General features: G+C 45.0%; 1 protein-coding gene across 2 annotated transcripts in view; it reads left to right on the top strand.

Moving 5' to 3' along the window:
* UTRN (utrophin) overlaps positions 1-14932 on the top strand; it is a 930516-nt gene that overhangs the window by 352343 nt on the left and 563241 nt on the right. For both annotated transcript variants that reach the window (XM_069769124.1, XM_069769123.1), the window contains exons 44-45: positions 8383-8533; positions 10619-10794. In XM_069769124.1, coding sequence (XP_069625225.1) covers positions 8383-8533; positions 10619-10794 — 327 coding nt within the window. The remainder of the gene's footprint in view (positions 1-8382; positions 8534-10618; positions 10795-14932) is intronic.

Below are 14932 nucleotides of genomic sequence, written 5' to 3'. Positions count from 1 at the left end.
CCAAAAATGGCCCACACATAAAATGTACCAATAATATACAGGTAGGGCAGTATCCCAAGGTAGATAGGTCTAATACTTTAAATGTGTACACATCCCATATGCATAATTAGCCAAAGAACAACCTCCAACTACCTGTGAGTAGTGTAGCATGAGTACAACATAAGATGCAGGGCGACGCCTAAACCACAAATACGGCAGATAGAAGACACATGCATAGATAGAGTATTTAAGATCAGGTAACAACCTGCCTATAAGCAATAGCTAAATCTAGCCGATAAGGGGAAGGCATAAAGGTGGTGGTATAAAGATAAAGACAAGCGAGAGTTCAAGCGCCATATAGAACCTGCCACAAAAAAGAACAGCACTAGTCCGGTAAGAAGTCAGTCACGGGGGGCAAGGAGACGCCCAACGCGTGTCGCGGACTTCCGCCCCTGACGAAGCCACTCCGTGGCGACACGCGTTGGGCGTCTCCTTGCCCCCCATGACTGACTTCTTACCGGACTAGTGCTGTTCTTTTTCGTGGGCAGGTATGAAGCCACTTTTGGGTCTTGGGGGGTATTCCCTATTTGGGATATGGGCCGCTTTGTTTTTTTAAATGCTTTTAATTGTTTGCAGTGTCTTGTTTGACCTTAATAAAATTTATGATATTATACATTTAGGATGTCTCTTTTCTCCTTTTTCATTACTCTGGCTTGACATACTCCAGGTGGATCCCAGTCTGTGATAATACGATGGTGCCCTCCACCCCCGTTTTCTTCTGAGAGGTACGATGTAGAAATACTTGGCACATCTCAGTTGATGGATTTGGGTATCCTACTTGTGCACCACCAGAATTCCAGAAGTGTTTTCCTAATTACTTTTTTTATGAGCTGTGACCGGAATAAGCAGCTGGCGCCTACTGCGGATGCTTAGCAAAGTAGGCATATTGAAATGAAAATTACCCACTAACATCTGTGAGGGGTTGACTCACTCAGCTGCTTCAGAGGTAGACACAGGAACACTTCTCGTGGTAAATCACCTGCTGGTTTATTGTGGAACAGGATAGCAAGGTTCAGCAAAGTAACCATGGCTTAACGGCAAAACAAGTCCGTCTGTCTTCAGCTCCACCTGGAGCCACCGTTTGGAGTCTATTCCTCTCCAAACCACAACCCACCGACTGACTCTGAAGTCCAGCTATTGAAACCCAGACCATGTGACTCATCACATGACTGTGATAACACACAGGTCCTGTCAGCACATGCCGGTGGAGATAAGGTGGACATCTTCCCACCCACTCTATAGATGTCCACATAAAACCAGCCAATGCATGCAACTTTAACATAACCGTCACAACACCTAGTGTGCTGGAGGAAAATACTCATAAAAAATACCATTACATGCAGTGACACATATCTTCCCTCATATATTGTGCCAGTGACCCTGTCATACATCTGAACAAATGATCAGGGCACCCCATCGTACAGAGTAGATTGTCTATTTATTGTGTATGCATGTTATGGAAGTTCCTTTGGTCCATATCTTAGGACCTTTTAAATTATTATTATGAATATTAGCAGGTGAGGTCCATAAACAACAAAATAACAAGAAAATATGCAATAAACCTGCCATTTCTGAACATGGCCTTATAAGTTATAATGTAAGCACTGGCTGTAAATCTGCCCACACCTTGTATTTGCCCAAATGGCCACAAATAGAGAAGATATTTTCCAGATGGGGCAATCTGTATAATGCAAGTCTGTGTATCGGTTGCAAGACATAGAGATAGCTCAGGTGTACAGAAGGGTTGGGGTCAAAAAGAAGCTTTGTTTCTCTAAAAAATGGACACTTTGGAGGTTTGACAGTTACCAGTCATGAGGCGTTACAGGAATCTCAAGCTTGTAAAGATCTTGTTTCTTAAACCATCTAATTGTCCACTCTAAGGGCTTGAACAGACAACTGTAGCATTGTTCCAAGTGTGAAACGTCAAAACATTGAATCAGAGTTTGACCAATGTTACTCAGTGAGGTTGTGAGCATGTCCAATTTTTTTCTCAGACCTCAGCGTGCACAATTTGCCTCTTGTAATTGGGTCGCACTCGGTCATTCAAGTCCATGGGTCCTGAAAAAAACGCACTGCACTCAAAGTGCACTATGATTTTCATGGACTGTCAGAATAGAGAAGATTGAGAAACTTTTTGGTTTTTTTTATTGTCCACATCTGAGAAAAGCGGATCCCACTCTGATCAGAATATTGTGGTAGAACAGCTCACTTGGCTGGACACAGAGGTATAACTGGAACACAGTCTCTTTAAGAAGAAAAGGCTTGGTTTATTGTAGCAGCATAAACCAAGCTGGGAAAATAAAGACAGCCCTCTGGGCAACACAGCAGAACAAAGAATCAAAAAAACACAGTACTTTTTCTAGTGGGATCAGCTCTATCACCGACAGCAATATCCATTGTTCACATTGAGCACACACCTTCGTGGAGTCCTATCTCTCCAGGAACCGCTGAACACTGAAGGCTTTGGCGGTCAGCTATTTAAGCCCAGACCTTGTAATCCCTCCATCATGTGACTGATCACATGATCCTGACATCACACAGGTCCTGTAAGGACACTACAGGGGGACATATGTGGACTTCATCCCACCCTCTCTACGGAGGTCCACTAAAACCAGCCCATCATACAACTTTATATAAACCATCCCAACACGCAGTGTGCTGGAGGAAACTATTCTGGTTTTACATCACTGATGCCATCATGCACATTGTATCTCCCCTTCATCACTTCACCAGTGACTCTGTCACAATGTGACTAGCACTGTTTTTTTTTTTGACTGGCAAACATATGGTCATTTGACCCTAGCCTGAGTAGAAATAATAAGTGTGTATCTAAGCTTAGTAAGATTTAATTAACCCCTTAGCGACCGCCGATACGCCTTTTAACGGAAAAAGTCCATAGCGCCCCCCAGAGGCCGATTTTCTCCGGGGTCTCGGCTGCCGAGGGTAGCCGAGACCCCAGAGAACATGATTCGGGGGGTTTTTAACCCACCCCGCATTTGCGATCGCCGGTAATTAACCGTTTACCGGCGATCGCAAAAAAAAAAAAAAAAAAAAAAAAGCGATCTCTTTTTAATTTCTCTGTCCTCCGATGTGATCGCACATCGGAGGACAGAGAAAAGGGGTCCCAGGTGGCCCCCCAATACTCACCTAGCTCCCCCGATGCTCCTCGTGTCTCCCGGTGGGCGCCGCCATCTTCAAAATGGCGGGCGCATGCGCAGTGCGCCCGCCGGCCGGCACCGGGAGAATCTTTGGGGTCTCGGCTGCCGGGGGTAGCCGAGACCCCAAAGAGCACGATCGGGGTCGGTATTACCGACCCCTGTTTTGCGATCGCCGGTAATTAACTGTTTACCGGCGACCGCAAAAAAAAAAAAAAAAAAGTAAAGTGTAATTCTCTGTCCTCTGATGTGATCGCACATCAGAGGACAGAGAAATAGGGGGATTCGGGGACCCTAGCATACTCACCTAGGTCCCTGGATCCTCTTGCTGCTCCTCCTGGCCGCCGGCAGCAGAACATGGCGGACGCATGCCCAGTGCGCCCGCCATCTGTCTCCATCTGCCGGCCGGCAGGAGAACAGCAGTTGGGGCTAAAATTAGGGTTAGGGGTAGGGTTAGGGTTAGGGGTAGGGTTAGGTTAGGGGTAGGGTTAGGGGTAGGGTTAGGTTAGGGTTAGGGGAAGGTTAGGGTTAGGGGTAGGGTTAGGTTAGGGTTAGGGGTAGGGTTAGGGTTAGGGTTAGGGGTAGAGTTAGGGGTAGGGTTAGGGGTAGGGTTAGGGGTAGGGTTAGGGGTAGGGTTAGGGGTAGGGTTAGGTTAGGGTTAGGGGTAGGGTTAGGTTAGGGTTAGGTTAGGGGTAGGGTTAGGTTAGGGGTAGGGTTAGGGGTAGGGTTAGGTTAGGGGTAGGGCTAGGGTTAGGGCTAGGGTTGGGGCTAAATTTAGGGTTAGGGTTGGGGCTAAATTTAGGTTTAGGGTTGGGGCTAAATTTAGGGTTAGGGTTGGGGCTAAACTTAGGGTTAGGCTTCTTTCACACTTACGTCGGTACGGGGCCGTCGCAATGCGTCGGCCCGACATACCGACGCACGTTGTGAAAATTGTGCACAACGTGGGCAGCAGCTGTAGTTTTTCAACACATCCGCTGCCCAATCTATGTCCTGGGGAGGAGGGGGCGGAGTTACGGCCACGCATGCGCGGTCAGAAATGGCGGATGCGACGTACAAAAAAACGTTTCATTGAACTTTTTTTGTGCCTACGCTCCGCCAAAACACAACTGATCCAGTGCACGACGGACGCGACGTGTGGCCATCCGTCACGATCCGTCGGTAATACAAGTCTATGGGCAAAAAACGCATCCTGCGGGCACATTTGCAGGATCCGTTTCTTGTCCAAAACGACGGATTGCGACGGAATGCCAAACGACGCAAGTGTGAAAGTAGCCCTAGGGCTAGGGTTAGGGTTGGGGCTAAAGTTAGGGCTAGGGTTGGGGCTAAAGTTAGGGTTAGAGCTGGGATTAGGGTTAGGGTTTGGATTAGGGTTCGTATTAGGGTTAGGGTTGGAATTAGGGTTACGCTTGGGATTAGGGTTAGGTTTGGGATTAGGGTTAAGGTTAGGGTTGTGATTAGGGGTGTATTGGGATTAGGGTTAGGTTTGAGGTTAGGGTTGAGATTAGGATTAGGGGTGTGTTGGATTTAGGGTTTTGATTAGGGTTATGGTTAGGGTTGACATTAGGGTTGTTTTGGGGTAAGGGTTGTGATTATGGTTAGGGTTAGTGATTAGGATTATGGATGAGGTTGAGATTAGGGTTAGGGGTGTGTTGGGGTTAGGGTTGGAGCTAGAATTGGGGGGTTTCCACTGTTTAGGTACATCAGGGGGTCTCCAAATACGACAGCCAATTTTGCGCTCAAAAAGTCAAATGGTGCTCCCTCCCTTCTGAGCTCTGCCGTGCGCCCAAACAGTGGGTTACCCCCACATATGGGGCATCAGCGTACTCGGGATAAATTGGACAACAACTTCTGGGGTCCAATTTCTCTTGTTACCCTTGTGAAAATAAAAACTTGGGGGCTACAAAATCTTTTTTGTGAAAAAAATAATATTTTTTATTTTCACGACTCTGCATTCTAAACTTCTGTGAAGCACTTGGGCATTCAAAGTTCTCACCACACATCTAGATAAGTTCCTTGGGGGTCTAGTTTCCAAAATGGGGTCACTTGTGGGGGGTTACTACAGTTTAGGTACATCAGGGGCTCTGCAATCGCAACATAATGCCCACAGACCATTCTATCAAAGTCTGCATTCCAAAAAGGCGCTCCTTCCCTTCCGAGCTCTGCCGTGCGCCCAAACAGTGGTTTACCCCCACATATGGCGCATCAGCGTACTCGGGATAAATTGGACAACAACTATTGCAGTCCAATTTCTCCTGTTACCCTTGTGAAAATAAAAACTTGGGGGCTACAATATCTTTTTTGTGGAAAAAAATAATATTTTTTATTTTCACGGCTCTGCATTATAAACTTCTGTGAAGCACTTGGGCATTCAAAGTTCTCACCACACATCTAGATAAGTTCCTTGGGGGGTCTAGTTTCCAAAATGGGGTCACTTGTGGAGGGTTTCTACTGGTTAGGTACATCAGGGGCTCTGCAAACGCAACATAATACCCGCAGACCATTCTATCAAAGTCTGCATTCCAAAACGGCGCTCCTTCCTTCCGAGCTCTGCCGTGCGCCCAAACAGTGGTTTACCCCCACATATGGGGTACCAGCATACTCAGGACAAATTGGACAACAACTTTTGGGGTCCAATTTCTCTTGTTACCCTTGTGAAAATAAAAATTTGGTGGCTAAAAAATCTTTTTTGTGGAAAAAAAAATATTTTTTATTTTCACGGCTCTGCATTATAAACTTCTGTGAAGCACTTGGGCATTCAAGGTTCTCACCACACATCTAGATAAGTTCCATGGGGGGTCTAGTTTCCAAAATGGGGTCACTTGTGGGGGATTTCTACTGTTTAGGCACATCAGGGGCTCTCCAAACGCGACATGGCGTCCGATCTCAATTCCAGCCAATTCTACATTGAAAAAGTAAAACGGCACTCTTTCTCTTCCAAGCTCTGCGGTGCGCCCAAACAGTGGTTTACCCCCACATATTGGGTATCGACGTACTCAGGAGAAATTGCAGAACAACTTTAGTGGTCTAATTTCTCCTGTTACCCTTGTGAAAATAAAAATTTGTGGGCAAAAAGATCATTTTTGTAGAAAAAATGCAATTTTTTTTTTTCACGGCTCTACGTTATAAACTTCTGTGAAGCACATGGGGGTTCAAAGTGCTCGCCACACATCTAGATAAGTTCCTTAAGGGGTCTAGTTTCCAAAATGGTGTCACTTGTGGGGGGTTTCCACTGTTTAGGCACATCAGGGGCTCTCCAAACGCGACATGGCGTCCAATCTCAATTCCAGCCAATTCTACATTGAAAAAGTAAAACGGCACTCCTTCTCTTCCAAGCTCTGCGGTGCGCCCTAACAGTTGTTTACCCCCACATATTGGGTATCAGCGTACTCAGGAGAAATTGCTCAACAACTTTTGTGGTCTAATTTCTCCTGTTACTCTTCTGAAAATAAGAATTTGTGGGCAAAAAGATCATTTTTGTGTAAACAAAAGCGATTTTTTATTTTCACGGCTCTACGTTATAAACTTCTGTGAAGCACTTGGGGGTTCAAAGTGCTCACCACACATCTAGATAAGTTCCTTAAGGGGTCTAGTTTCCAAAATGGTGTCACTTGTGGGGAGTTTCCACTGTTTAGGTACATCAGGGGCTCTCTAAATGTGACATGGTGTCCGATCTCAATTCCAGCCAATTCTGCATTGAAAAAGTCAAACGGCGCTCCTTCACTTCTAAGTTCTGCGGTGCGCCCTAACAGTGGTTTACCCCCACATATGGGGTATTGGCGTATTCAGGAGAAATTGCATAACAAAATTTATGGTTACATTTCTGTTTTTACACTTGTGAAAATAAAAAAAATGGTTCTGAATTAAGATGTTTGCAAAAAAAAGTTAAATGTTCATTTTTTCCTTCCACATTGTTTCAGTTCCTGTGAAGCACGTAAAGGGTTAATAAACTTCTTGAATGTGGTTTTGAGAACCTTGAGGGGTGTAGTTTTTAGAATGTTGTCACACTTCATTATTTTCTATCATATAGACCCCTCAAAATGACTTCAAATGTGATGTGGTCCCTAAAAAAAAATGGTGTTGTAAAAATGAGAAATTGCTGGTCAACTTTTAACCCTTATAACTCCCTAACAAAAAAAAATTTTGTTTCCAAAATTGTGCTGATGTAAAGTAGACATGTGGGAAATGTTATTTATTAACTATTTTTCATGACATATCTCTCTGATTTAAGGGCATAAAAATACAAAGTTTGAAAATTGCAAAATTTTAAAAATTTTCGCCATATTTCCGTTTTTTTCATAAATAATCGCAAGTAATATCGAAGAAATGTTACCACTAACATGAAGTACAATATGTCACGAAAAAACAGTCTCAGAATCAGCGGGATCCGTTGAAGCGTTCCAGAGTTATAACCTCATAAAGTGACAGTGGTCAGAATTGCAAAAATTGGCCTGGTCATTAAGTACCAAATTGGCTCTGTCACTAAGGGGTTAATTGAGACGGTATCTATAGGAAATTGCTCCCCTGATGCAGTTGTGCAAACAGAGATGCAACTCTCGTTTGAAGTATGGCTGTATTTGCAGAAGACGGCTGCCTCCCTGGCGAGGAGGCACTGGATCCTGAAACAGGAGTATCCCACAACATGGATGCCAGAAAAGAGGACCAGGAAGCGTCTTTGCCACCTGAAGAAGGCTGCAACCAGCCGAAACGCCTTGTGTATATTATTATTATTATTATTATTATTATTTATTGTTATAGCGCCATTTATTCCATGGCGCTTTACATGTGAGGAGGGGTATACATAATGAAAACAAGTACAATAATCTTAAACAATACAAGTCATAACTGGTACAGGAGGAATGAGGACCCTGCCCGCGAGGATATAGATTTTATTTGTTTTATATCAGTGTGAATAACGTTTTAACCTACAAGGAACATTGATTTATCTCCGTGGCAAAGACGGCACCATATCCTGGTCCTCCTTTCTGGCATCCAAGTGTGTGAAAATGTTATTTTGGCCCATTTACTTACAAAGGCAGAATTACACACAGCACATATATCAATCATTATACGAGATGATCAATAGCAATTATACAATTGTATTGTTTTGTCCTTTTTTTACTTTTTATGTATATAGTGTAACTAGTAAGCAACTGTACTTATTTAATAATTGGAATTTTTTTTTCTTAAGTCGATTTGACAGAGCGCAGGAAGAATGGCGGCAGTTCCATTGTGACCTGAATGACCTTACTCGGTGGACTAAGGAAGCTGAGGGTTTGCTAGCCCAGGCCCAAACGTCAGGAGGCAACTTGGATTTGGAAAAAGCCCAAATTCATCAGCGGGTAAATTACAAATCACTGAGACTAATATAGTTATGTTTTTATGAAAGGAATACCATTCATTTTATTTGATTTATAATGGGAAGCCAATAATTAGATCACTTATATGTGTATACTAGTTCTTTTTTTTTATTTCAGGTATGCATTTTTCACGTTTAACATGAGAGGGGTATTTAGTTATCACAACGTTGATTATTTTGATTCATTTTCTGTGACTTATATAGTGCCAACGTGTTCTCCAAAGCTGTAAATTAGCTGCCACCATTCACAACAGTCCCTGTTTCTAGTCGATCTTCACACATCAGTATTTTGGATTTCTACTTTTAATCCAAAACCAGGAGTGGCCCCAAAACCTGTAAGAGGTATGAAGATCGTTGTAATGTCTCTTCCTGTAGGGTCCACTCCTGATTTTGACCCAGATATACTGACCAAATAATGAGCTATAAATAGTGCCTTCAATCTAATATTTCTGTCTCAAAACCACTCAACTAAGGCCAATTCCATAGAAAAACAATTAACCTATGAGTATGTATTTGGAGAAACTATGAGAGTATACAAACTCCCTGCAGATTTTATTCTTGGTCAGAATCAAACCAGCTAGAGGCAAATGTCCCGAGTCAGGGGCTGAGAGCATCATTCCACCCACTCTGTCAACTTGCCACGGACCACCCATTAGCTTGACAGTATTCACTTGACCTGAGTGAGCGCAGTCTGAATTGACTCACCAACCCTGCACATCCACACTGACACTGCAAAAGCCGACCAGGCATGCTCTCATCCCTCTCTCCTGTCTGCAGTGGCTGCTCACTAGTGCCTGCTGCAGACAGGAGAGAGGGAGCAGAGTGTTCCCTCACTGACACTGTGTGTGCATGCGCGGTGTCAGTGGGTACGTCCACGGCCTGGGATTTAATGGGATGGAATGGTTCATTCAGTCATTGGCCTCAAAAGGAACTTTCATTTGCATATAAAATCAAACTAATTATCTGCATAAATATAGAATATAAAGCTATAGTTCCGTGACTAGAGCCAGATGCACCCATGACGTGGTCAATTTTTTAGCTTAAAAAAACATGTGCATAAGGGAAAAAAAGCAAATACTTACGAATATACTTGAAGGGGTTGTCCATTACTAGGACATCCCCTTCTCAACCTGAATGTTTGCCCCCATTAAAGTAAGAATACTTATACTCGCCTCCCGTGCTGGCGCCGTTCTATCGTTGTTGGCGCGAGCATTCTCAGGGCTCACGTGAGGTTGTTGGCATCGGTGCTGGCATCACTGTCCCCGCGTTCTTATGTATAACAGGAAACGAGAGCTGCAACTGGCCGCTTCTTATTTATACATCTGAAGGTGGAGACAGTACTGCCAGCGCTGATTGTGTGACATAGCAGCCTTACGTGAGCCCCGGGAAAGCGAGTGCCAACACAGCTGGAGTGGCGCCGACACAGAGGGTGAGTATAGGTGTTTTTATTCTAACGGGAGCAAACATTCAGATTGAGAAGGGGATGTCCTAGTAGTGGACAAACCCTTTAAATTGAAAAAAAAATGAACTGTTGTAAAGATTCTAGACCAAGTCCTGGATTCCACGCAGCTCTACGTTTGCAATGGACTAGAGCTTCCTATGCCAGCAGCACGTGACCATTGATGAGTATGAAGGAGGGAGTCTGACCTTTATCTGTGCCTCAGTCTGGCAGTGTAGGTGCCAGGACCAAGACGCTGCTCCGATATCTTGAGATTTGAGAAAGGTTTATATGCAGATGTTTATGTACAGATAAAATGTGCATCACAATAAAGCCTTCATTGCACTCTTAGGATGGGGACATTACCATTGGACATTTTCAGTCTGCAACACGAACTAAAAAGAAACTATACATTGAAATGAAACCAAGTTAAAACCTAATTTCATGGGTGTCATTTTCCTTTTACAGTTTAAATAGATCAAAACACTTCTGAGAACGGCAAGGCGAATGGTTTCACGAAAGCAGATTATTTTACGCTTCAGCATTTACTTGCCATTGTGTTGATGTGCGGATCCCAGACATACAGGCCTCAGCAGGTAGCTTTCTGACTCTTCTGCTTCATTTTGTCAGGAGCTTGAGGAAGGAATCAGCACTCAGCAGCTCAGCTTTACCATTCTCAACCAGAGCGGGGAAGGGATCATACAGCATCTCTCCGCCACTGATGGACAATTCCTGCAGGAGAAACTGACAAGTCTGAACAGACGCTGGAGTGCGATTAAGTTTGAGGTCATGGACCGGCAGCAAAGGTATGACGCCTGTGTAGCGGAAATCACTCGTCAATGGGCATTATCTTACATTGTGTTGATGAGTGCATAGTAATCGCTGAAATAGCATTATGTATAACTAGTAAAGGGGAATCTGATGCCAGATTTTTCCATCTCATTAGAGACCAACATAATGCAAAGATGGAGATCCTGATTCCAGCAATGTGTCACTTACTGGGCTGCTTGCTGTAGTTTTGATTAAATCACTATTTTATCAGCAGATTGCCACTAGAGGACTATAAATCCTCCTGCCATGTAGTCCTACATATCCATGTGCTCTTTATAATCCCAACTTTACCACTGATTGACAGCTTTCTGCCTACGCACAGTGTACACAGCTGTTAATCAGAGAACTGCTAGATTTGCAGCAGATGAACTGTTAAGCTATATAAACTGCAGCAAGCAGCCCAGTAAGTGATGCCTCACTGGAGTCAGGATTTCTGCCCCTACATTACGCTGCTCTCAAATGTGCCTTAATCCTTTTAAGTGCAATTCAAGCTGTGTCTGTAACTTATTTCAGATATTTGAGGTGTCCTTGAATTTGTGCAAATTTTATTTCTAAACAGAAGACTAGGCTGTGAATTGACCCTCTCAGGGTTTAATAAACCTGGACTGGCCAGTACAGTACAAGGTTATTTTTCTTAGCCTCTTTTATAAGCAGATTATGTCTTTAAGTATTATCACTTCTGTACATTTTGCATTAATGGTAAGTAGGGCTATGCTCGGAGTGGTGTGACTTCAATTTTGACAGCAATGAGAGCACAACATGCCCTATACTTTCAGCCAAAATGTGATCTGTATTTCATGTCGGATGGGTCTGGCACGTTATCATGTCTTTAATTATAAGCAGAATGTACGACTCTAGTGGGAACTGAGCTTGAGGCAGCTTTCACTTGCCAGTTTTTGGGGTATGTGTGCTACTCGGTATTTTTATGGCTAGATCACGCACCCAATAAAATCAATATGTATTTTCATGTGTCCTTTATCTGTGTGGACTGACTGTCTGCAAAAAGGAAACTGAGTAGTGATTAGCGAGCGTGCTCAGATAAGGTGTTATCCGAACAAGCTTGTGTCCTAATCGAGTATTTTCGGCATGCTCGAAAAAAATGCTCACGTCTTCACGGCCGCATGTCTCGCGGCTGTTCTACATCTGCAATACATACATATTTGGTATCTGTGTAATCGTACTGACCTGGAAAATCATATTGCCAGGTCAGTTTTACTGTATAGTAAACATGGTAAATAAAACAGCCTAAAAACAATAATGGAATTGCCCTTTTTTGGCAACTTTTTTCCCACTTTCCAGTGCATCACATGATAAAATGAATGGTGTCATTCAAAAGTACAATTACCCCGTAAAAAAAGGGATTTTTGTGTACTCGCCGTAAAATCCTTTTCTACGAGCCAATCATTGGGGGACACAGGACCATGGGTGTTATGCTGCTGCCACCAGGAGGACACTAAGTAATACAGAAAGAATAGCTCCTCCCCTGCAGTATACACCCTCCTGCTGGCTCCAAGTGAACCAGGTCGGTAACAAAGCAGTAGGAGCTTAACATTTAACCAGGATGAACTATGTCAAAATCAAGCCAACACAGAAAACCAAAGCCGTTAGGCTAACAGGGTGGGTGTCCCCAATGATTGGCTCGGAGAAAAGGATTTTACGGTGCGTACACAAAAATCCCTTTTTCTCCTACGCCTCATTGGGGGACACAGGACCATGGGACGTCCTAAAGCAGTCCCTGGGGGGGGAACAATCAACTGTAATTGCTCCTTGTACCCACAGGTTACAGATGCGGCACAGCCGCCTGCATAATTCGTCTGCCGACGGTCGCATCTGCCGAGGCCTGAGAATGAATATGGTAATATTATGTAAACATATGCAGACTGGACCAGGTCGCAGCTCTGCAAACTTGGGCTGCCGAAGTTTGGTGCCGGATGGCCCAAGACGCACCCACTGACCAAGTGGAATGAGCCTTAATCCCTGCAGGGACAGGATGACCTCTGACTCGCTAGCACTCCTGAATAGCTGAACGAATCCATTTGGCCATTGTCGCCTTGGAAGCGGAAAACCCGGGAGCACAAACAGGGCATCCGACCTGCGGAAGGACGCCGTCCGCGAGACATATCTCTTGAGAGCTCTCACTAAATCAAGTGTGTGGAGGGCCTTCTCGATACAATATACTGGTGCCGGACAGAGAGACGGTAAGACAATCTCCTGATTGAGATGAAAGGATGAGACAACTTTTGGCAAAAAGGATGGGGATGTTCTCAAAACCACCTTATCCTGATGAAAAATCAGGAACGGAACTTGACAAGACAAAGCCGCTAGCTCTGAGACTCGTCTAATGGACGTGACCGCAACCAGGAAGGGAACCTTCCATGAAAGAAAGGACAGGGAAACCTCCTGTAGAGGTTCGAAAGGAGCTTCTTGCAAGACTCCGAGGACCAGATTAAGGTCCCGTGGTTCCAACGGCATCTTATGGGAGACTCCCTGAATGAATGTCTTCACTTGTAATCTGTTGGCAATCCTGCGTTGGAACAGAACGGACAGGACTGAAATCTGCCCCTTGAGAGAACTAAGGGCGAGACCTAAGTCCAAACCCGTTTGTAAAAATTCGAGGATGGAAGGAAAGGAAAATTCAAGAGGAGAACGTTCCAAGTGCAATGATAAATGCGCATAGACATAGGCTTTCTAGCGCTGATCATGGTAGAGATGACTTTCGGAGAGAAACCTGCCTCGGTTAGAACCCAGGACTCAACGGCCATGCCATCAAACACAGGGCCTCGGAGTTCTGGTGGTAAATGGGGCCCTGTGATAGCAGGTCTGCACAATTCGGTAATCGCCAGGGAACATCGGTGACTAGTTGAACTAGTTTCGCGTACCACGCCCGGCGTGGCCAATCTGGCGAAATCAGGATTACCGGTACTTCTTCTGCTCAGATCTTCTTGATGACTCTCGGCAGTAAGGGGAGAAGGGGAAATATATACGGAAGCTAAAAATGATGCCACGGGAGTACGAGTGCATCTACCCTAATGGCTGCTGGATCGTGGGACCGAGCTATGAAGTCGGGAACCTTGGAATTTAGCCGTGAGGCCATCAGATCCACGTCCGGAGTTCCCCAATGACAGCAGATCTGGTGGAAGATCTCCGGATGAAGAGACCACTCCCCGGAGTCGAGGCCTGGACGACTGAGGAAATCTGCCTCCCAATTGTCCACTCCCAGGATGTGAACCACAGAAATCATTGAGCGGTTTTCCTCGGCCCAAGGGAGAGTGTAGCCTACCTCGTTCATGGCGGCCATGCTGCGGGTTCCTCCTTGTCGGTTGATGTATGCCACTGCAGTGGCATTGTTGGACTGAATCCTGATGGGACGTCCCGCCAGGAAGGGATGGAATTGGAGAAGAGCTAACCTGATTGCCCAAATTTCTAAGATGTTGATCGGAATGCGTGATTCCTGAAGTGACCAGCGGCCCTGAGCAGTGTGATGTAAGAACACCACTCCCCAGCCTAAAAGACTGGCATCTGTTGTCACAACTCGCCAATGTACTGGAAGAAAAGACTTCCCTTGATTCAATGAGGACTTTAATGTCCACCACCTGAGAGACTGTCTGACTCGCTGGGGAAGGAAGAACTGACGGTTGAGGGAGAACAGGTTCCCGTCCCAAACAGCCAGGAGGGCATGCTGTAAGGGAGGGAGGTGTAATTGGACAAATGGAACCGCCTCCAAGGCTGCTACCATCCTGCTGAGGACTCTCATACCGAAGCACAGAGAGTGAATGCGAGGTTGAGAGAGCTTCTGAGCCTCCCGTTGTAAGGCTGAGATCTTTTCCGGGGGAAGCAACAACCCCTAGGACGAGTCCAGTATCATTCCTAGAAAGGAAATTCGCTGAGCCGGTACTGGAGAAGATTTTTTGAAGTTTATCTTCCAACCCAGGCGAGAAAGAGAATCTATTGTGATGTTCACAGCCTCCTTGCAGGTGCGGAAAGAGGGGCCTTTGATGAGGATATCGTCTAGATAGGATAGCACCACCACGCCTCTTATGTGAAGGATGGCCATGGCAGCCGCCATGACCTTGGTAAATACCCTGGGAGTGGTGGCGAGGCCGAAAGGCAAAG

The sequence above is a fragment of the Ranitomeya imitator genome, chromosome 5 (genome assembly GCF_032444005.1).
Source record: "Ranitomeya imitator isolate aRanImi1 chromosome 5, aRanImi1.pri, whole genome shotgun sequence".
Taxonomy (NCBI): domain Eukaryota; kingdom Metazoa; phylum Chordata; class Amphibia; order Anura; family Dendrobatidae; genus Ranitomeya; species Ranitomeya imitator.
Note: the sequence above shows the minus strand (reverse complement) of the source record. Positions and strands in the feature narration are given on the sequence as shown.